The 20,196-nt window shown below is 38.3% G+C and overlaps 12 protein-coding genes and 1 non-coding gene across 13 annotated transcripts; 7 read left to right on the forward strand and 6 right to left on the reverse strand.

Moving 5' to 3' along the window:
• Window positions 1-140: 140 nt before the first annotated feature.
• TMH18 (Tmh18p) lies at window positions 141-728 on the reverse strand (the record flags this gene model as incomplete). The annotated part of the gene is made up of 2 exons (XM_018368528.1): window positions 141-621; window positions 682-728. The coding sequence occupies 2 exons, from the start codon at window positions 726-728 to the stop codon at window positions 141-143; spliced, it is 528 nt and encodes a 175-aa protein (XP_018219108.1).
• Window positions 729-989: 261 nt separating this feature from the next.
• On the forward strand, window positions 990-1,412 carry MRPL51 (mitochondrial 54S ribosomal protein mL43; the record flags this gene model as incomplete). Its single annotated transcript, XM_018368529.1, has 1 exon — window positions 990-1,412. One exon carries the CDS (start codon window positions 990-992, stop codon window positions 1,410-1,412), a length of 423 nt encoding a protein of 140 aa, XP_018219109.1.
• Window positions 1,413-2,418: 1,006 nt separating this feature from the next.
• RPL11A (60S ribosomal protein uL5) lies at window positions 2,419-2,943 on the reverse strand (the record flags this gene model as incomplete). The annotated part of the gene is made up of 1 exon (XM_018368530.1): window positions 2,419-2,943. The coding sequence occupies one exon, from the start codon at window positions 2,941-2,943 to the stop codon at window positions 2,419-2,421; it is 525 nt and encodes a 174-aa protein (XP_018219110.1).
• A 596-nt stretch (window positions 2,944-3,539) lies between these two features.
• PRE2 (proteasome core particle subunit beta 5) lies at window positions 3,540-4,403 on the forward strand (the record flags this gene model as incomplete). Its single annotated transcript, XM_018368531.1, has 1 exon — window positions 3,540-4,403. The coding sequence occupies one exon, from the start codon at window positions 3,540-3,542 to the stop codon at window positions 4,401-4,403; it is 864 nt and encodes a 287-aa protein (XP_018219111.1).
• A 402-nt stretch (window positions 4,404-4,805) lies between these two features.
• FHL1 (Fhl1p) lies at window positions 4,806-7,640 on the reverse strand (the record flags this gene model as incomplete). Its single annotated transcript, XM_018368532.1, has 1 exon — window positions 4,806-7,640. The coding sequence occupies one exon, from the start codon at window positions 7,638-7,640 to the stop codon at window positions 4,806-4,808; it is 2,835 nt and encodes a 944-aa protein (XP_018219112.1).
• A 549-nt stretch (window positions 7,641-8,189) lies between these two features.
• On the reverse strand, window positions 8,190-10,793 carry COG4 (Golgi transport complex subunit COG4; the record flags this gene model as incomplete). Its single annotated transcript, XM_018368533.1, has 1 exon — window positions 8,190-10,793. One exon carries the CDS (start codon window positions 10,791-10,793, stop codon window positions 8,190-8,192), a length of 2,604 nt encoding a protein of 867 aa, XP_018219113.1.
• Window positions 10,794-11,299: 506 nt separating this feature from the next.
• ISR1 (putative protein kinase ISR1) lies at window positions 11,300-12,622 on the forward strand (the record flags this gene model as incomplete). Its single annotated transcript, XM_018368534.1, has 1 exon — window positions 11,300-12,622. One exon carries the CDS (start codon window positions 11,300-11,302, stop codon window positions 12,620-12,622), a length of 1,323 nt encoding a protein of 440 aa, XP_018219114.1.
• Window positions 12,623-12,676: 54 nt separating this feature from the next.
• On the reverse strand, window positions 12,677-13,303 carry YTH1 (cleavage polyadenylation factor RNA-binding subunit YTH1; the record flags this gene model as incomplete). The annotated part of the gene is made up of 1 exon (XM_018368535.1): window positions 12,677-13,303. One exon carries the CDS (start codon window positions 13,301-13,303, stop codon window positions 12,677-12,679), a length of 627 nt encoding a protein of 208 aa, XP_018219115.1.
• A 418-nt stretch (window positions 13,304-13,721) lies between these two features.
• On the forward strand, window positions 13,722-15,011 carry RPN7 (proteasome regulatory particle lid subunit RPN7; the record flags this gene model as incomplete). The annotated part of the gene is made up of 1 exon (XM_018368536.1): window positions 13,722-15,011. The coding sequence occupies one exon, from the start codon at window positions 13,722-13,724 to the stop codon at window positions 15,009-15,011; it is 1,290 nt and encodes a 429-aa protein (XP_018219116.1).
• Window positions 15,012-15,456: 445 nt separating this feature from the next.
• DI49_5553 lies at window positions 15,457-15,528 on the forward strand. Its single transcript has one exon. It is a non-coding gene; the product is annotated as a tRNA-Thr (tRNA).
• Window positions 15,529-15,849: 321 nt separating this feature from the next.
• GLD1 (Gld1p) lies at window positions 15,850-16,728 on the forward strand (the record flags this gene model as incomplete). The annotated part of the gene is made up of 1 exon (XM_018368537.1): window positions 15,850-16,728. The coding sequence occupies one exon, from the start codon at window positions 15,850-15,852 to the stop codon at window positions 16,726-16,728; it is 879 nt and encodes a 292-aa protein (XP_018219117.1).
• Window positions 16,729-17,014: 286 nt separating this feature from the next.
• On the reverse strand, window positions 17,015-18,022 carry RPC40 (DNA-directed RNA polymerase core subunit RPC40; the record flags this gene model as incomplete). Its single annotated transcript, XM_018368538.1, has 1 exon — window positions 17,015-18,022. The coding sequence occupies one exon, from the start codon at window positions 18,020-18,022 to the stop codon at window positions 17,015-17,017; it is 1,008 nt and encodes a 335-aa protein (XP_018219118.1).
• A 472-nt stretch (window positions 18,023-18,494) lies between these two features.
• On the forward strand, window positions 18,495-20,189 carry DBF20 (serine/threonine-protein kinase DBF20; the record flags this gene model as incomplete). The annotated part of the gene is made up of 1 exon (XM_018368539.1): window positions 18,495-20,189. One exon carries the CDS (start codon window positions 18,495-18,497, stop codon window positions 20,187-20,189), a length of 1,695 nt encoding a protein of 564 aa, XP_018219119.1.
• Between the last annotated feature and the right edge of the window lie 7 nt (window positions 20,190-20,196).

A 20,196-nucleotide genomic window follows, 5' to 3' on the forward strand; every position in this document is an offset into this window, starting at 1 on the left:
GGTTAGTAATATTACCGAGTTTTTTACTGGTAAGAGAAGGTTTCAAAGTAATGTTCACTATATACAAATGACTAAAACATAAACACAAACTAAGAAAGAGAAACTCGGTTATTTAAACATAATGTATACTCGAATACTAACTATTTTGGAATTTTTCTTAATAACCCCCTTGACAAACAGACACCGTATGCAAGCATGCCGCACACGTTTGAAAGGTTAAATAAAAGACTCAACCCGTGAGATTTGCCGAATTCTTTGCGTAGTACAGAGTCCTTTGCTTCCAATTCATCGCCAGTGTATTTTTTAGCGACATCTTTTCTAAGTTCTTTGACTCTATGGGTCCAGGGTAATAGCCAGAATAGATTAGTTAATCCACTAACAGAAGCCACCACCAAAGAGGTTAATGGCGCAGCAGTTAGAGCAATCGGAGCGGTGAGAGCCAGGATGACAGGTGAGGCAGCTTGCATCTGGAAAAAGTACGGGAAGATCTTGTTCTGCAACGCAGAAAACTGTTCCTTTTCAAGCACCTTGAATGCAATTGGAGCAGCTACATAAGAATAAAACGTTGTTCCTCCAAATCTGAAAAAAATCAAGTTGTTATATATAAAAATTGTTAGTGTCCTGATATTGAGCAACCATAAACGATTGGAACACGTCTAAGAGCCACTGAGCGATACATACACAAAGGAATAAAAAAGCAGATGAGTGGTAGTTTTGGCCAGACACATAATAGATATTGAGATTATTGACGTAGTGTGGAGTCTCGATTATCTAATGTCACTTGAACAATTTCTTGCAAATCCCTTAAATAGTATAGTTTCTTTAAGTTTATCGCGTTTAACGTTGAGGGGTCTTTCCGTATTTTTCGGACGGAAAAAGCTCAATAAGAGCTACAGTAAATCAAAGCTTCATTTTACCAAGGGATTTATCTACGTGCTTGTTACAGACGCCATTTCTTTCAAATAGCATCAGAGGGCCCATAGACAAGGATGGTTGTTAAAGCTATTGCTCGAAATTCCATAGGACGTAACGGGGTGGGAGCATTTGTGTTTCCATGCAAAAAGGTTACTTTGCAGTACTGCAACTGGGGAGGATCTTCAGAAGGCATGAGGAAGTTTTTGACTTCAAAGAGGCTAGACAAATGGGGCCAGGAATTTCCATGGATACAGTTTGAAGTGTTGAGAAAGTCTGGACACCCGCTACTGAGGGCGGAGTATACGAATGGACGTGAAAAAGTTGTATGTGTGAGGAACTTGAACATTGATAATCTAGAAAACAAGCTAAAACTATTGAAAGATTCCAGTGGAGACATTCTGCGTAGAAGAACAAAGAATGATAACGTGGAAAGTTTGAATAGTAGTGTAAGAGGTATATGGTCCCCTCTACATGCTGCACAGAAGCATAGGGTTTAGCTTTTGGTATATAGAAAAAACACCGGACCAGTGTGAATTGGTATTCATGTATATATAGTTTGGACAACTAAGAAACTCAATATTCAAGATCCGAATAACCTTGACAGTTCTATCAATATTGTCCTACCATTATATTTGGTATTTCTACGAAATACACGTTACCCGCCTTGAGGTCTTAGCGAATTTGCAACATATCCTATTAACATACCATAATCAATAAAAAATACTGGAAGTACTATGGGATAAAAGAGCAACAGCCGATTACTGTGTCGTTTGGACATAATGAGCAGCTTAAAAATTACAGATAGAAAAGAAGTACCTGTTAGTTTTAGCGAGAAAATCGATGAGTTAGTACAGAAAGAATTTGCAAGAACGGAAAAAGAGTGTGTTCATCCCGAAGTACGAGATATAATTGTCAAGGGCAAGGGTCCCGGTAAAAGTATCAAGGGACTTCCAGAGGAATTGTACWATAAATATTTACAACAGTGTCATAATGAAAAGAAGCGACATTTGGATGATGATGATGATGATGATACTTTTTTTATGCAAGAATACAAACGCCAATATCCCAGGATAGATACTTCTAGATACGTACCGCACGGGACTGCTGACGTCAACTTATTAGGAATAACGGACTCCTACTTGAAACATCAAGAATTAACTTTAAGCACGCTTCTGCCGCGGACTGTGTCGAACCAGTGGATAATCAATAATGATCAAATTCAACAAACGGCTGAAATAGTTGAGGAGATGAGCAGTCAGCAAAGGAAACAGATACATAACCTGGAAATATACAGACAAAAGCTGCAACACCGATACGAGTCTTCGTCTTTATAAATGAAACAGCAATATGAGTGAAAAAGCATTGAATCATCAACCACAGTAAGAATATGGGAATACTCATGTCAAGCCTTAAGGGTTAAAACCCAAAATTGATTAGTTAATTACATAAAAAACATATATACGAGCTATATAAATGTATTAGATTTTCACAAACTAATTAAAATTATTTGTCCAAAACATCAGCATCGTACTTTTGCTTGAACCAAGAGACAGTGTCTTCCTTAGTGGTTTGGTGAGAGTTACCAACGGTACCCTTACATCTCTTTCTTCTGGCGACTCTGGCACCTGGTCTGTTGATGACAACATAGAAGTCCATACCGAAAATACCAATGGATGGATCGTACTTAATACCCAAATCGATATGTTCGTCAATACCGAAACCGAAGTTACCAGTAGCAGAGAAGTTTCTGTCTCTCAATTGGTATTCCTTGACCTTCAAACCTCTTTCCAAGATTTCTTCAGCCTTTGGACCTCTAACGGTGACGTGAACGGCGATCTTTTCGTTTCTTCTGATACCGAAAGTTCTAACGGTGTATCTAGCCTTGGATTGAACTGGGGTTTGACCAGACAATTGCTCTAGAACCTTGGAGGCTCTRGTCAATCTGTCACCAGATTCACCGACGGAAATGTTCAAGACCAATTTCTCGATCTTCAAGTCACGCATAGTGTTTTGAGCTTTAGCAGACATCTTTGGCTATATTTGTATGTTCTTGGTTAGCTTTTCAAAACAAGTATCAGAATAAAATGTAACCTAAAATTGTCAATAAAAATATTAACTCAAGACATCCCAGGAATAATATTACTACTCATCAAACAATAAAACTTTAGCATATCTGAGTACTAGGTAAGTGATCTTTGCTCAGTGCTACAATGGTCCTCTACAGATGAAAAAAAGTGATCACGTGGATGTGAGTCCGTTACCCGTATAAAGCAAACATTTCTTTGCGTCAGTCTTCAAACCTGGTACATTCCAACCTAGAATCCTTCATCAGAATTATCGAAATATCCGAAGAGTATCCGATTTTTTTACAGTCATGTTTTATACGCCCATACATCCTGGGTTACGGATGTTCAATCCTAGTCTTAGAAAGTACAACGCCGGGTAGTCGTAATTTGGGAAAACGGCAAAAGGGTGGCAAAATAACGAGTAGCTCTCCTTCAAAGTGTATGATGACAACAGTAAGAGGAAGCTTGATTTTGGGCAATAGAGATTGGACAAAACTTGCACTGGTGCTTTTAAGTTAAAAGGATACAAATATAAAAGGAAGAATATAACAAATAGAAATGCAAGCTATTGCCGATAGTTTTAGCACACCAAACACTTTGGTAAAGGAACTTCAGTACGACGATGAACAGAATTTAGAAAACGATTTCGTAACAGGTGCATCCCAATTTCAACATTTGGCGCCAACACTCACGGTTCCACCAATTGCGTCTCCACAACAGTTTTTGAGGGCACATACGGACGATTCGCGAAACCCAGACTGTAAGATCAAGATCGCTCATGGTACCACTACTCTAGCATTCAGATTTCAAGGCGGTATTGTTGTGGCAGTAGATTCTCGTGCTACCGCTGGGAATTGGGTTGCTTCCCAAACAGTGAAGAAGGTTATTGAGATTAACCCATTCCTATTGGGTACAATGGCTGGTGGTGCGGCAGACTGTCAATTTTGGGAAACTTGGTTAGGTTCTCAATGTAGGCTACACGAATTAAGAGAAAAAGAACGTATATCCGTTGCTGCTGCATCCAAGATTTTAAGCAATTTAGTATACCAATATAAAGGCGCTGGTTTATCCATGGGTACGATGGTTTGCGGTTACACTAAGAAGGAAGGTCCAACCATTTATTATGTCGATTCAGACGGTACGAGATTAAAAGGTGACATATTCTGTGTCGGTTCAGGTCAGACATTCGCATATGGTGTCCTGGACTCCAACTACAAATGGGATCTATCCGTTGAGGATGCTTTATATTTAGGTAAGAGATCGATTTTAGCTGCTGCTCATAGAGATGCCTTTTCTGGTGGTTCCATAAATTTATACCACGTTACCGAAGATGGTTGGATATATCACGGTAATCACGATATTGGTGAAGTATTTTGGGAAATCAAAGAAAAGGAAGGGTCTTTCAATAATGTCATTGGCTAACTCTAATCGTCATGCACGTATATATATATATATATATATATATATATATATTAATGATACATTATTCTCCCAAGGGCGCCTATTACTATTCTGTTTTGCAGGCTGAGCGATTTTCTATTAAAGGAAGTAGCCAAACTTCAAATCTCATGATTCCACCATTACTTTTATATTTCTATATAGGTATATCTTATAGAATTGTTGGGAGTGGGGTAGAGATTATCCATGCAAAATGCTTGACCGAAGTTGAGTGAGATTGATAAGGACCGTGACAAAGAGATATGAAAAGGTGGATATAATGTAAAAAAAAATACAATGCCAATAATACAAAACAAAAAATAATACATACACACACTCACATAATTTGTTAGTATGGATTTATTTCAAGGAGAAATTTATGGCACTTTACGATATGTTAATGTTACTATCCGCGCCTCCATTCTCCTCGGAAACTATATTCACTGAGTCGATCTCTTCGTCAATCTTTCGTCTTTTAGAATCATGGCCCTCTTCATCAGTCTCTAAAGTGTCATGACCATTGCTACTCCCATCGTTATTATGCACAACATCATCCTCGGTATCATTGTGTCTAGCATTTTCGCTTTGGCCTTTATCTTCTTTCTCATCTATTTCGCTTCCACTATCACTATCACTTTCGCTTTCACTGCTTGTGCTACTACCATCGCCACTACCATCGCTTCCACTGCCACTACCATCGTCACTGCAGCTGTCGCTGTCGCTTTCGCTTTCACTGCTGGATGCTRTGCTGCTGCTGGAACCGCTTTCGCTCTCACCACCACTATTCTGTGTCGGTGTAGGCTTAGGCGGTAAATCTATACTCTGCGCAATTGTTACTGGAACTGGAGCTGTCGCAGGGGATGCAACTCTAGCGTTTTGTCTAGGTTGAAAAAAACGAGATAATGAAGATGGGTCAAAAGGACCTGGTGGTTTATCATGCATGTAGTTGATGGAATGTGATGAAGCAGATGCAGATGGCTGTGATGCAGGTCTTTCTGGCACATTCGGCGTTTGTACTATTGGCTGAGTTATTGGTTTGGAATTTTGAGCCTTGGCTGCTAGAGCGGCGGTAGTTTCAGGATTTACCAATTGTTTTACTTCGCCTTTTGTGACTTTTGCAGTTGCAGCATTAACAGCAGCTGCTAAGATTAGATTCAAATGCTGAGGATTCTTGTCCATCAAAGCGGTAAGTGGATTACCTGTAATCCCCTTGTTCTTTGCTGCTTGTGTTACTTGATTTATAGTCATTGCAAGGGCTTGCGTTAAAATTGCAGCGATCACTTGTTTAGATAATCCCTTTCGATCTCGTGTCAAGATAACTAGCTGTTCTTGCAGATACTTCATTGTCCTTTGGTTATCGCTCGCTGTATTTTTCTTGTTAGAGGCAGCCCTGTTTGCTGCAAGAGTTTGAGAAATGTTTTGTTTTCTGGCTGGTACAGGTGACTTTTGAGAAACGATATCTTTTTTGCCCTTTTGAGATGGTACTTGCTGCTGTCTGTGTTGTTGTTGCTCGAGCTTCAATTGCGCAGCATGCGCTTTCGCTATAGCCATCTCACTTTGCTTTTTCTTCTGGCGTTCTCTCTCAGTTATATATTCTTCATCGAGACCCCATAGCCACCCTTTACCTTCTTTAGAAACTTTTCTAAAAGATTTGTTCAGTGATAAGTTATGTCTTACCGAACTTTGCCAGCCATCAGCACAATACTTGTAATAGGGAAAAAGCTCTCTTATCCCTGCATATATTTCTGATAAAGACATCCCTTTGGCGGTCGAGTACTTTCGTATGCAAGTGGTCAGCATAGCAGAATAAGATATGGTAGGCTTCGTCCTATATTCCAGTGGGATTTCCTCCAATGTGTAAACTTTCTTTGGTAATTTCGGTGGCTTTTTGTCCTTCTTAACCGCCGGCTTTGCTTGTGGTTTCTTGGGCTTTGTCCCAGTGGATACCTTTTTTTTTGATTTAAGCTCGTTTTTCTTTGGGTCTTTTAGTTTTATTTCAGATTCTGTTATATCAGGGTTTTCTGGACTCTTACTATCCTCGTTGCGTTCTTGCTCTGGTAAAATGAATTGAAATGGGATTTGCCCAATCTGGATTTTTGTCCTATTACGAAGAGGAACGGTATTGCCCTTTTCAACAAAAATATCATCTACAAAGGCCCCATTTTTCCCGATTATAGATAATTCAAACCTTCCTGTTCCAAAATTATAAAATATTTGGGCGTGTCTCCTCGAAATCGATTTTGAAGGGCCAAGATTAACGTCAACTTTGTGGGAAAAGTCATTCTCAGACCTCCTACCAATTATTGCATGTAATGTTTGCACATAGAATGTAAAACTTTGAAAATCTAGTCTCGCGTACGCAAAAATAGTCGGTTGTTCATTGGGCAGAGGTAAATTCTCGTTAGACGGCTCGCTTGGTTTTCGTTCAAAAGTTTCCGCGTCAGTGCTGTTGTTTTCAGTAACGCTGTGTTGGGACGCTTGTGCTAATAGTTCGTGCTGCTGAAACATTATCGGTGTTATCGAATTGTTTCTTGTATGGAGTGGATTGTCCTTTTCAATAATTATCGTTGGCGGTGTACCATCATTTTCTTCTGCTGAAGATTCATTCTTCTCGGCATAAATGGCGTCAGCTGTTGGTTGATCTGTTTTTATGCTGGATTCTTCAAAACCTTCCATTTCTTCAACTTTCATTGCTCCGGAAGTATCCTGGGTTTTCTCCTTTTCATCACCATGAGAAGTCACTGCCTCTATACTGGTACTATCTTTTGGTGTAACTTCCTCATTGTGATCGTCAGGAATACCGTCGATATTGATTTCATTTACAGTGTTCATTGTTTGGGATAATAGATCATTCGAGTTAAACAAAGCTTCATCATTTTTCGCATCGAATTCTAGTAATTTGGAAAAGTCTGCATTATCGAGATTATCTGGAAGTTCCAATTTTAGATTTCCGTTTTCATCTGTTATAGGGTTGCCTATCTCTTTTTCTATACTAATATCAGGGCTTTTGGATAGCCCTTCTCCCGCTTCTATATGGGGACTGTTCGCCTGTTTGGCTTCCATCGGTACTTCATTTCCCGAAGATTCCGTTATGCTTTCCGTGGTACCTTTTATTTCGTGTTCATTTATTAGGGGTGAGTTCATCGTGATCTGCGTATCAGTAGCTGGTGAAGAGGCACCGAGATGATTGCCACTCTCTACTATTGTCATTTCTCGATCCATCTTGTTGCTCTTATTGTATAGGTACGAGTAGTTTCCCCTTTTAGTCAACTAGAATGTTTAATCAGGTATAAATCAGTGCGAAAGATATTACGGCAACAGAAACAGGGAAAAATAGAATGTTAGTAAAAACAAAATAAATACTCGTGATGACCTGGTATGCAAATAAAAAATGTGTTAATAGAAAAGTTGTAATTATCCAACCTGGATAGCCAACAGTGAATATTAATAGACTTTACTAATAACCCAAAGGATGACAAAGCTGACCTTTGAGAAAGCGCTGCTCCACTGGTAAACAGGTGACAGAATATATTTCAAAGGTACCTTTTGTTTATTTTCTATTAACGCTTTTAATTTTTCTTGTCTTAACTCTTTGTAATTTTCCAGCTGATCTCAACGTTCAAAGTGATAATGTGGCGCTATCATGTGCATAGTATTCAATATGATGATAAAGTAGATAGTTACTACGAAAGGGTGATAAAATAAATCGAGAATGCGTTTGCTTTTGTATATAACTACTTAGTAGACCGCACCTGGGKGTTTATATGTAATCTACTGTCTTCTATCAATCTTCATGCTCCTAGCTTTGATTCTTTCCTGGGAAGTTATCACCCAATCAAAAGTACCATCGAAATCATCCTTGATGTCACCTGTAGTCAAATCAAAACTATCATCATCTAAGCCGAGAAGTAACACAATCTGCGTCAATTTCAAAAACATTTCTCTTAGATTGTAGTGGAGACCACAGATATTACCAATAAACAGGCTTAGTTCTCTATCTAGTTTTGTAACGCCAAGTTCATTGAACTCTAGAGTCCATATCCTTTGTTCCAGTGTTCCAACAATGTAACCAACTATATTAGACAATAACTCCACATATGCTTCCTTGTGAAGAATATTTCTGTAAGGAGTAATTAATTGGTTCCATTTGTTATTAAAGCTGTTTATTTGTGACAGATCTTCGAAATCTTCTATGCTTGTGATGTAATTTTTTTGGTTTACGCCTGCAGAGTTATCACGAGACATATTTTTTTGGTTCGATGTTGAAGAATTGGATGGATTAATGTTAACAAAAACTGCGGTTAATAAATTTCGGACCTTGTTTTGTAGAATATTTTGAAACAGGTATTTGACGGCCCATTTGCTGAGCTTGTCAGTTTGTTCCAACACTAATTTTTCTGAATTTACTATCAGCGTTTGTAGCTGCGTTGCATCGTTGTTGAAGGGGAAGTTGTCCTTTAAGATTTTTTGTGAATCGTCTTCTAATATTTCTATGGACAAGAGTCTGTGGACATACATCTTGTTCAAATACAGCGTGTTCAAATAAATCAAATAGTGATGTAGTGCCAGGATGGAATCCTCATCGTCAGCGACAACAGCTTGTAAATTTGATTGGATGTTTGTTAATGCACTTGCAGCTGCACCTCTAAAAGTGAATCTGCTTAATGGGGAGAATTTATTCGCAGGTGGAGACACTGATCTGGATGATGCGTATGCATTAGATGCTGAAGATTGCTCTTCTCCTTTTGGGATGTATCTTTTCAAAGATATGTTTGGTGTTAGTTTTGACTGTAACGACTTGAACTTATTTTGCATGAATCTGACCAGAAATTCATTTTGAAAGAACTTGACTACTTCATTTAGAAAACTTGATAAAAGTTTAAATTGACCAGTATTAACCGCTGATATCAGGTTTTTCCGAACTAATAATATTAGATCATCCAAAACAGATGTCACAGGATATGAGTTTCTATCGTTGTCACTGAGTGGAACTGTGGTAATAAGGTCATTTAGTGAAGGTAATTCTTCCAATGGGATACTGTTTTTGAATGACCTGTGAAGATGACTCAACACAAGAACCTGGAAATCGTCCAAGATTCCATCTTGTTTCAATTTCAATGCAAATTTACCGTCAGCTATAGGCGGAGGCGGTTGCAAGATATCCGGATGCAAGTCAGTAAATTCATTCCATTTAACTGAATAGAATCGAGCATACATGGACCAGTTTTGTAATATCTGGGAGAATTCTACGATCAAAACCGCCAGGTCATGGATGGATGTGACTGAGCCTTGCTGAGCCTCCTCATCTGTTTCAGAATCTGACTGATTACTACCTTTGTTCCGATCGTTATTCTTTTGTAAACGTTCCCATTCATTGATATCGCTTATAGTTCTATCTAGTTTTCGTGTTTCGACGAAAATGTCAAGAACTAAACTGGCCTGGAGATCAGCTTCCTTTTCTACTTTTTCCATAACGTGCACCATGTGCTGTTTTCCGTAACATGTGGCAATAACTTTCGAGTGGTCGTTTATGATAGTAGATACAATTTTGAAAAGATGCAATAGTACTTGGGAAAAAAATCCCTGAAACTTGGTACTGTTTTCCATTGAATTAGACATAATTTTCCTACTTTCATCAGCAATAATATCACAAACGTACTTGGAATACAAGTCTAACCCTAGCACGTCTTGCCCAATCATGGGGAACATCTTGAACATCAATGTTAATTCTTTAATATTCTGGGTTCTTGTTGCTTTCATGAAGTGCTCCTGGAACAAACCTGTTAATTCTTTGCACCAGTTTTTTATTAGTATAGACGGTTCTTCAGGGATTTCACTCGAAGGTACCACTTTCTTGGCAAACTCAGAAACAATCAATTTTTTGTCTGGCAAGTTTCTAATTTCATTGATTGCTGTCGCAGCGACTAGATAATCTTTAGTTTCCAAAGCTGAATGTGCCAATGAAATATTATTTTTCAGCGTTCTAACGTCTCTCACAAACTGCAGTGTTTTGTCGACTAGCGCACGCTCTTGATCCACTGTCTCGATATCATCGTGGATGGCCTTTGCTCTTGTATTCGAGGAAGATATAGTGCTCACTGTTTCATGAAAGTGAGTCAAAGTAGTCGTAAGATCAGTTCTTTGTAATTCCAGTTTCCTGGATTGTTTGTTAAGCGATGACTGCGACTCTTGCACGAATGTACTCAATTGTTTGGACTGTTCTGCATAGTCATTAGCTATAACCTCAGATAGTTTGTCGACTTGAGACAATGTCGCTATTTTGTCTAACAACAAAGTGTATCTCGCTAGATTCCGAGACAATCGGCCCTCAATGACCGAGCCCTCCCATGACGTGCTCGATACCTGTTCTTTCATCAAAACTTCACTCTTTGTAGAGTGTTGTGATATAGTATTGTTAACGTGCTATTTTTCCAACAGGCTGATTCGTTGTTTTATGTCTATTCAATCCCACACTTTTTCACTCTTTTCAATTTCTTACAAGCGAAATGTCGAAAAAGGTACTAAGTAGTTGAAATTCGAAAAAAACAGGAGCTCCAGATGCGTTAAAATGATAAAGCACACGCACAAGTCTTTTAAACGTTGGTCGCGTTCTGTTTGCAATGGCGTGGCTATTTGGAAAGCTATAGTTAGTTGGAAGTGTACCTTAGAGTATGATGTGTCAAATAGAGTGCGCTACAACAAGCTGTCCTGTGATGTGTGGGTTTGCGGAATTTGTTTATCTTGCCTAGCGTAAAATAAACAAAGAGTACTGACAATAGATCCCTGCCTTATAAAAGAAGGATTAAGAACGTCAATAGCGAAAAGCACATTTATCATCACGCTATTAGCGCCCGTATCCATTTACCTTCAAGTCTGGAGCTATGAACAGCACACCCCCCACGTCTCCCTTTACTGGCCCCTCCGATGGCGTCTTTCCGTCTACAAGTAAGAACATTGCTTATCATCAACCGCAAAAACGTAATGCTACCTCTACGTACTCGCACCTGGTCTCACCAGTAGAGGAATCAACTGCGAAATTTAGCGAAGCTTTCCAAATCACTTATTCTGATAAAGATTCAGAAGCGGCCTCAGAAACGTACCTTAAGAGCGATTTGGATATGTTATTTGCAACCCCTCGGTTCTATTCCACAGAAAATTTAGCTGATATGTTCCATCTCTCTAAGACTGTTCCTTCCTCAGAATTTCTAAACGAATTTTTGATGAGCATGCTACTCGCCCCACAGATGGATTTTTTATCGAACCCAGATTATATTCTTCCGTCCAATAAACTGGTCGGCCAGGGTAGTTATTCGTATGTGTACACAATATCATCAACCATATCGTCGGCGTCGAGCAAGGATCTGCCCTTTGTTTTAAAGTTCGCCAAATCACAACACAAGAGCAAAGTGGTTTTGCAGGAAGCTCTGACACTTGCGTATCTTCAATATGTGAGTCCGTCAACTAGTGACAGCCATATCATTCCTTTTTATGGACTGACGTACATTAACAAGTCACATTTTAGAAGGTTGAGATCTAATGAGCGTGTCCCAGGTATCATTCTTCCGAAATGCGAAATGAACTTGTATGATTTCAATTCAACGGTGTCAGACAAACTATCTCCCATAGGAAAGAAAGAAATATGGCAGAAGTTGCTGATACAGATGGTGAATGCATTAAGAACTTTGAAAAGGAACGGTATAATACATGGCGACATAAAAACAGCAAATATTCTTTTAACAACAAAACCAACCCTTAATGAAGGTTACTCCAACAATTTTGACTTTTATTTGGCAGATTTCACTTCAGCATTCCACATCAACCAGCTGCCTACTGACCTGAACACTACAGTAGAGTACTGTGCTCCAGAGCTTATTGATAGCTCTTTCGACCACGTTTCAACTTTTGAGACGGACTTGTATGCTGTGGGACTTTGTCTTCTGTCATTCATCTCCCAACATGAACCCTATAACGAAATTCAATCATTAGTGTCGCACGGATCCTCCCCTGGTATTGGCAGCTCATCCATACAGCAGTCCCAATGGTTGATAAATGCCCTTTTGAAAAGAGATCCCATAAATTTAAATGTGTTGAGAAACGACTTATTTCAAGACTGGAGATTGGAGTTAGCACTCCTGTCCAAAATTTTGGTTGAGAGAATTTCATTGGAGAATCTCATAACTATACTTGAAAAGGACTATGTATGATTATATGTATATATAAATATATGCAGAAAAACCAAAATCTAAAAAATGTATACATTAAACTTCCCCGTTGATGATAGCATTTAAACGCCTCTCCTTTTCTTCATCCATTTTTCTGGTATTTATCTCATCATCTTTTTTTATTCTTAATTTACTACCTTCATCCGGTATTATAAACTGTGGATGCTCCATGTCACATTCGTCTTTACCCAGAGGACAAAACCCGGTCATATATCGTTGGCAAAACACCTTCTTAATATGTCGCCTGGGGCAAGTATTCCCTAGAGGGCAGAATCCCATTTCGTAATTCTCACATTTGGGTATCTTGCTGGCTGGATCTATATGTAGATATTGGCAGTCTGGACTTTGCGTGCAGTACCCGTTTTTGCTGAAAAACACACATTCAGGCATTTTCCGAAGATTGTATTCATGTAAGTATTCACATTGGTCATTCTTCTTGCATAATCCACGAAGCCAATGCCTGCAAACGATTTTATTTTGGAAAATGGGTAATACGTGCTTTTTGGGACATAGGGGCCCTCTGGGACACGATTTGGGGCCTTCTCTCGAGTTGTAAAATTCACATATAGGTCTATCGGGATCGAGTGAAAACGAGTACTCTTGCCTGAGAAAGGGCTCAAATTTAAAAGGATACTTTGCTGTATCAAGGTGAATTAAACTCATTATAAGGGATCAATATTATTCTTCCCAGTGAAAAAGACAAGGTTGACCAGTCAAAATGTAATATAAAAGTTCCGACCTTTTATTTCGAAAGCTTGAAATCCGCGAGTAGGAATGGTACAATAATTGAAGGTGAATCTTCTGGAACTGCCGTTAGCAAGACTTAACGATGGCTATTAGTAACAGCTAGTTTGTTTTCTTCATATCATATCTAACGGCACATATGTGGATATTCAATCAGGCTCTCCGAATAAAAGTTAAGTTTGCCACCCATTTAGAATTTAAAGTATATTAAGCAGCATCTAAGAAAAGAACCGTTCAGCAACAATCGATCCTTACTAACACCAACAATCCAAGTTGCGTGCTGCTGTTACATATTTCAAAACAAACACTAAAAAAAAACTATAAATCGAACAGCAATATGGTAGATATGGAAGAGAAAAACCAGGAAGTTGAATATGTCGACCCATCCGTAAATAGAGTGCCCAATTATGAGGTTTCCGAGAAAGCTTTTCTTTTAACACAACCAAGGGTGAGTGTCGAACAACGTAAAGAAGCAGCGGATTTTGTTTTGGCAAAGATCAAAGAAGAGGAAATGGCCCCTTATTATAAATACCTTTGTGAGGAATACCTTGCCAAGAGTGGAGAATCGGATTTGGAACATGATGGAAAGTCAGGATCTCCCAAAGAATGGATCCAATTTGACCAAAAGCTATACGATGATTTGTGTGCAAAGAATGAAAACAAAATCAATGAATTGCACGAGAAGATCCAGAAATTGGAAGAGGACGATGAAGGTGCATTGGAGCAAGCGCAAGCATGGATCAACTTAGGAGAATACTATGCACAAATTGGTGACAAAAACAATGCTGAAAAGACTTTAGAGAAATCTCTGTCAAAAGCTATTTCTACTGGAGCTAAGATTGACGTCATGTTAACAATTGCTAGATTAGGGTTCTTTTATAATGATCAGCTTTATGTCAAAGAGAAGCTGGAAGCAGTAAACTCGATGATCGAAAAGGGTGGTGATTGGGAGAGAAGAAACAGATATAAAACGTATTACGGTATTCACTGTTTGGCTGTAAGAAACTTTAAGGAGGCAGCAAAGTTATTAGTCGATTCTTTAGCCACTTTTACATCCATAGAATTAACATCCTATGAGAGCATTGCTACGTATGCGTCCGTCACTGGTTTGTTTACCCTTGAAAGGACAGACCTAAAATCTAAAGTAATTGATTCTCCAGAACTATTATCTTTAGTGTCTACAACTGCTGCTCTTCAATCTATCTCGTCATTAACAATCTCACTTTATGCTTCCGATTATGCGAGCTACTTCCCATATCTTTTGGAGACTTACGCGAATGTTTTGATCCCATGTAAATACTTGAATAAGCATGCTGACTTCTTTGTCAGAGAAATGAGAAGAAAAGTTTATGCACAGTTATTGGATTCATACAAGACATTATCATTAAAATCCATGGCAAGTGCATTTGGTGTTTCTGTTGGATTTTTGGACAACGATCTCGGTAAGTTCATTCCCAACAAGCAACTAAATTGCGTTATTGATAGAGTTAACGGAATTGTAGAGACTAACAGACCCGATAACAAAAATGCTCAATATCATCTGCTAATAAAACAAGGTGACGGTCTATTGACAAAATTACAAAAATATGGTGCAGCTGTAAGATTAACAGGATCGGATCGTGTTTGAGAAAGTCACTTCTTATCACGGCACATAATCATAACAACATATATAACGTAAGTATATTTCGGAAAGTCAACTTATAATATTAAGGTCTCATCAAATGATCTTTTTTATTGCCTAGCATTTTGTTGTTTTCAGCTATGAGTCTTTAGCAAAGCAGGCCTACAACATATTTTGGAACTCTTCCAGCTTTTCCCAATGTTTTTAATATTTAGTCTTGATTCTTAGTTCATTCTTTCACATGGTAAAAAAACCAGCTAATATAAATAACCGAAGCGCAAACACTAAAACGGTCATGAGTTTGTTTGGCAAGAATTGAAGTGCCCGTAATTACATGTTATTATTGATATCAAAACTTTGCAAAACAAAAAAAAGTTCTGATATATTTATGTGTTTTATTGTAGTAGTACTTATTAAAATTATAGAATATCAAATACTTATAAAATATAAAGCCTCCTTAGCTTAGTGGTAGAGCGTTGCACTTGTAATGCAAAGGTCGCTAGTTCAATTCTGGCAGGTGGCAATTTCTTTTTTGTCACCACTAATTAATCAACACTTCCTTCCTATTGCACAATATACTAAAAGAACATTTATCTTCCAAAACATCTTCTTTTGAGCTATGCAGGTGTATTTCTAATGCTTAATGATAACTCTTAGGTAGCGGTTTCAAATAAATCATATATAACGAAGACAACGAAATCCTTTTGAGCTCTTCCTCACACCCTCTTAAAGTCTTTTCAATCAATATAGAAGATCGAAAGGCATAAATTTATCAACCACATAACCACACATCAATTGAGAGCACTTCAACTTCACTATTCTATGTGTTTGACAGATACGGCGAATGATGGACGATTTTGAAAGTAATACTGAAGAAAACTTATCTTTAGGAAATAAGCGAGTGTATGAACTACGAAAGAGGAACTTCCAAAGGAACTTGGTAAATAACCTGAGCTATTTTGGATATGTTCTGATATTACTGGAATACATTAAATTCGATCGTACCGTTTGGACACTCATAACAAGGGCGATAGTGCAATCCCTTATAAGTTCCCCTTTCCCGAGTGATGCTAAGTTACGTAGACTAGCGACCGCTGGCGGTGACAGTAATACTACGGGGATCGCAACTCTTCCAGGAGGCACGTCGATCAGGATTCCTGGAATGTTCACCACGGAAGCGCTTGATAATCATTCTAATGGAACTGAACAACAAGACAATGCCTCTGTTATATCCATAAAGAGGCAAATTAGGAAATTCTTATTCCATGGTTGCTTATCGCTGAACATGCTATATATTGTTTTTACTATTTTATTCCCGATCGATTTTCTGGAGCCATTGAGTGAGTATGTTCCGGTAGATAGTCTCAAAAACACTCCCTCACCGTTTTCAAATTCAAATGGTCTACTTTTAGGTGAGAGAAGGGGTGGGTTATTCTTACAGATGATTGGAGAACGTTTACCAAAGAGCAACCTCTCTGGAAACTTCGGCCTGTTAATATTTGAATTTAGCATACTTATAGTACAGTTCACTTTGTTTTCATTAACGTGTGTTGTACTAGCCGATTTAGATTGCCAAGAGCCGGAAAGTGTGCATTCTGTAAAAAGCGATGGATATGATGGGTCTGTAGTAGTTGCTCGAATACCATTAAATAAAACTTTGGACACTGTTTTATACGACGGTGATAATAACGACATTGAAGAGAATTCAAACAGTGCCGTCTGAATAGCATACACACACATAAACAGTGGGGGCATATAGCATGCTATTAAAAGGGTAAAACAAATACTTGTTACCGGTACTACTTTATAGAGAGTTACATTTACATATTTATTTTTTTTTATATTTTCTTATCTATGGCGATTAAGTACTAGTATCCTTGATTATAGCACCCCCCCAATGCTAGTCTGTACTGAAAAGAGAAGATCCATTGGAAGTAGTGATCCTATGAGCTTCATGTTTTGATTTTTTTCTTTTTCAAAGTTGTTTTTGAATGGAATGCAAAGTATAATCACTGAGTGATTGGACAGTTTTTCAAATACTCAGCTTTATTTTTCAAAATTCTAACAGATTTAAAGAAAATCTCTTCTGGTGTCATGGCACCAGCACTCTCTACATTAAAGACAAAATGATTTCTCACCCTTCCTAATTTGACTTTATCAGTAAACTCTTCGTATCTCAAAACCTCCCTAGAAACTGTATCCTTTCTAGCATCTTTGACGTATGCTTCATCCGAACTTTCGTCAATACCAATGACGCCCGGTGGGAAACATTTTTCAAATCTTCTGGCGGATTCACCTTTAATTGGCTGCAGGATATYGATCTGGGGCAATAGTCTATAAGAGGCTGTGGAAACTGGAGAAAATTTAGCATGGTCACCACCGACACCTAAAATACAATGTGCCTTCAATGAAATTTCTTGACCAGGCCTTAGCTTAGCTAGTAAAATATCAGGGTCAGCTGGGACAACTGGACAATTAGCGAAAGTGGTAGACTGTCTACCCTGAGGTTCAAACTTCAGATCACGCGCGTAGACATGAGCATTGTTATATAGTTGCTTTGGATCTGTAGAATCCTTTGGTGCATCTAAATTTCTCGTGCACTTTACATTCAAACTCAAAACAACTGTATTCTCGTCAGTAAATTTCTCATCATCAGGCAAACTGCTGTCAACCCAAGTAAGCATATCTGGGTCAACTTTTAATGGGACCAAACCTATTCTATGAGCTAAGACCTCATCTTGAATGACAGATGTGTTATTAAAAAAATATACGTATTCAGCGGCCACGGCAGGAACTTCTGAAATCATAATACGACGGAAAGCATTTGCGATTGATGTATCAATGTTGATTAAGTCAAAATTAGCGTCTCTGGCGTCTAGAGATGAAATATTAACTTCGAAGTCTTTCTTAAACTTCTCCACATCCCACTCATTTTCCCCATCCTTTGAAAAGCCAGGAAAATCTGTAGAAGTTGTATTTGTAACACGGTTGTACTCGATACCCACAATGTTTGACATGACGGCTCTCACTTGCTTTCTTCTGTATGCTTGTTAGTTACCGTTTACATACATTGAGTGAAATTTTTTTTTTTCAACTCATCGCAATAATTTTTTTCGCAAAAATTTTAGAGTTACAAAGTCATTCAAGACGATGTTGAAAATACAACTACAAGAAGTACATACCAACTAGATGTATCCGAGGACACGCATTCAGCAGCTACAGATGACGTAAATGTTCCAGAGTGCTATAGAGCTGCGATGAGGCGTGCTGCTTGACTACATCGTTATATTTCGAGAGTTACTTTTTTATGTGATTCCACGCAAATAATAACCCACACACCACATACCCCATGCAAAAAGTAAACACAAATCAATATATCTTTCGAGCTATTAGAGCAACGAACATGATGATCCATACTGTTTGAGCAAAGTTCTTCCGTCATCAGATCAATAACGGTCTATAGAGATAGCTGATAGAACTTTAGTAGTCATGTTTCCTCAAAGTGATCAAGAAGTGGACGATTTGACTGGGAATATGAGCCATTTGGGGTTTCATGATTTAAATACCCCCAAGCTTACTTCCCTAAATATGCATTATGGATCCGCTAAAAACTGTGAAAATGAAAAACCTTCTCCCAAGGCCCTAATGGCACACAAATCAGGTGATCCGAATGGTAAAGATGCCTTGAAAGGCCGCATCTCTTTGAACCAATCGCCGAAGAAGCTACCTAAGGATTTTTACGAACGTGCTTCTAAGAGTCAGACCCAGAGGGTCATTACTGTATGCCAGCTGTATTTCCTTGATTATTATTGTGATATGTTTGATTACGTCATCAGTAGAAGACAGCGTACGAAACAAGTGCTAAAATATCTCGAGCAGCAGAGAAACATAAAAAATGTGCCGAGTAAGACCTTAAATGAAGAATGGACATCATACTTGCAAAAAGAACATGAAGTACTGAGAAAAAGGAGACTGAAGCCTAAGCACAAAGACTTTCAGATACTAACACAAGTTGGGCAGGGCGGGTATGGTCAAGTGTATCTTGCAAAGAAAAAAGACAGTAATGAAATTTGTGCTTTGAAAATACTTAACAAAAAATTATTATTCAAGCTAAACGAAACAAACCATGTTCTTACTGAAAGAGACATACTGACCACAACTAGATCAGCTTGGCTGGTAAAGCTACTTTATGCATTCCAAGATGCAGAAAGTCTATATTTAGCAATGGAATTTGTGCCTGGTGGCGATTTTCGTACTTTGTTAATCAATACACGAATTTTGAAAAGTGGCCACGCAAGGTTTTATATCAGCGAAATGTTTTGCGCTGTGAACGCTCTGCATGAATTGGGCTATACTCATCGGGATTTAAAACCGGAGAATTTTTTGGTTGATGCTACAGGACATATTAAACTGACGGACTTTGGTTTAGCTGCAGGAACTGTATCGAACGAAAGAATCGAAAGTATGAAGATACGCTTAGAGGAAGTAAAAAATTTAGAGTTTCCAGCCTTTACAGAAAGGTCTATTGAGGATAGAAGAAAAATGTACCATAACATGAGGAAAACCGAAATTAATTATGCTAATTCGATGGTTGGTTCGCCTGATTATATGGCCTTGGAAGTTCTTGAAGGTAAAAAATACGACTTCACAGTGGACTATTGGTCGCTAGGATGCATGCTTTTTGAAAGTTTGGTTGGATACACACCATTTAGTGGTTCTTCCACCAACGAAACTTACGAAAACTTAAGATATTGGAAGAAAACTTTAAGAAGGCCTCGTACTGAAGATGGACGGGCAGCATTCTCTGATAGAACTTGGAACTTGGTCACGAGACTAATAGCAGACCCTATCAATAGAGTGCGATCTTTTGAACAGGTTCGCAAAATGCCGTACTTCACTGAGATTAATTTCGAAACATTAAGAAGAAGCTCACCACCATTTATTCCTCAATTAGATAACGAAACGGATGCAGGCTATTTTGACGATTTTACTAACGAAGAAGACATGGCTAAATACGCAGATGTTTTCAAAAGACAAGATAAATTATCTTCCATGATCGATAACTCTTCTGTGAATTCCAAATTAGTTGGTTTTACCTTTAGACATAGGGACGGGAAACAAGGTTCGAGTGGAATTCTATACAATGGTTCGGAACATTCAGATCCTTTTTCAACCTTTTATTAGAATTACG

Source organism: Saccharomyces eubayanus, chromosome XVI, assembly GCF_001298625.1.
Source record: "Saccharomyces eubayanus strain FM1318 chromosome XVI, whole genome shotgun sequence".
In the NCBI taxonomy this organism is placed as follows: Eukaryota; Fungi; Ascomycota; class Saccharomycetes; order Saccharomycetales; family Saccharomycetaceae; genus Saccharomyces; species Saccharomyces eubayanus.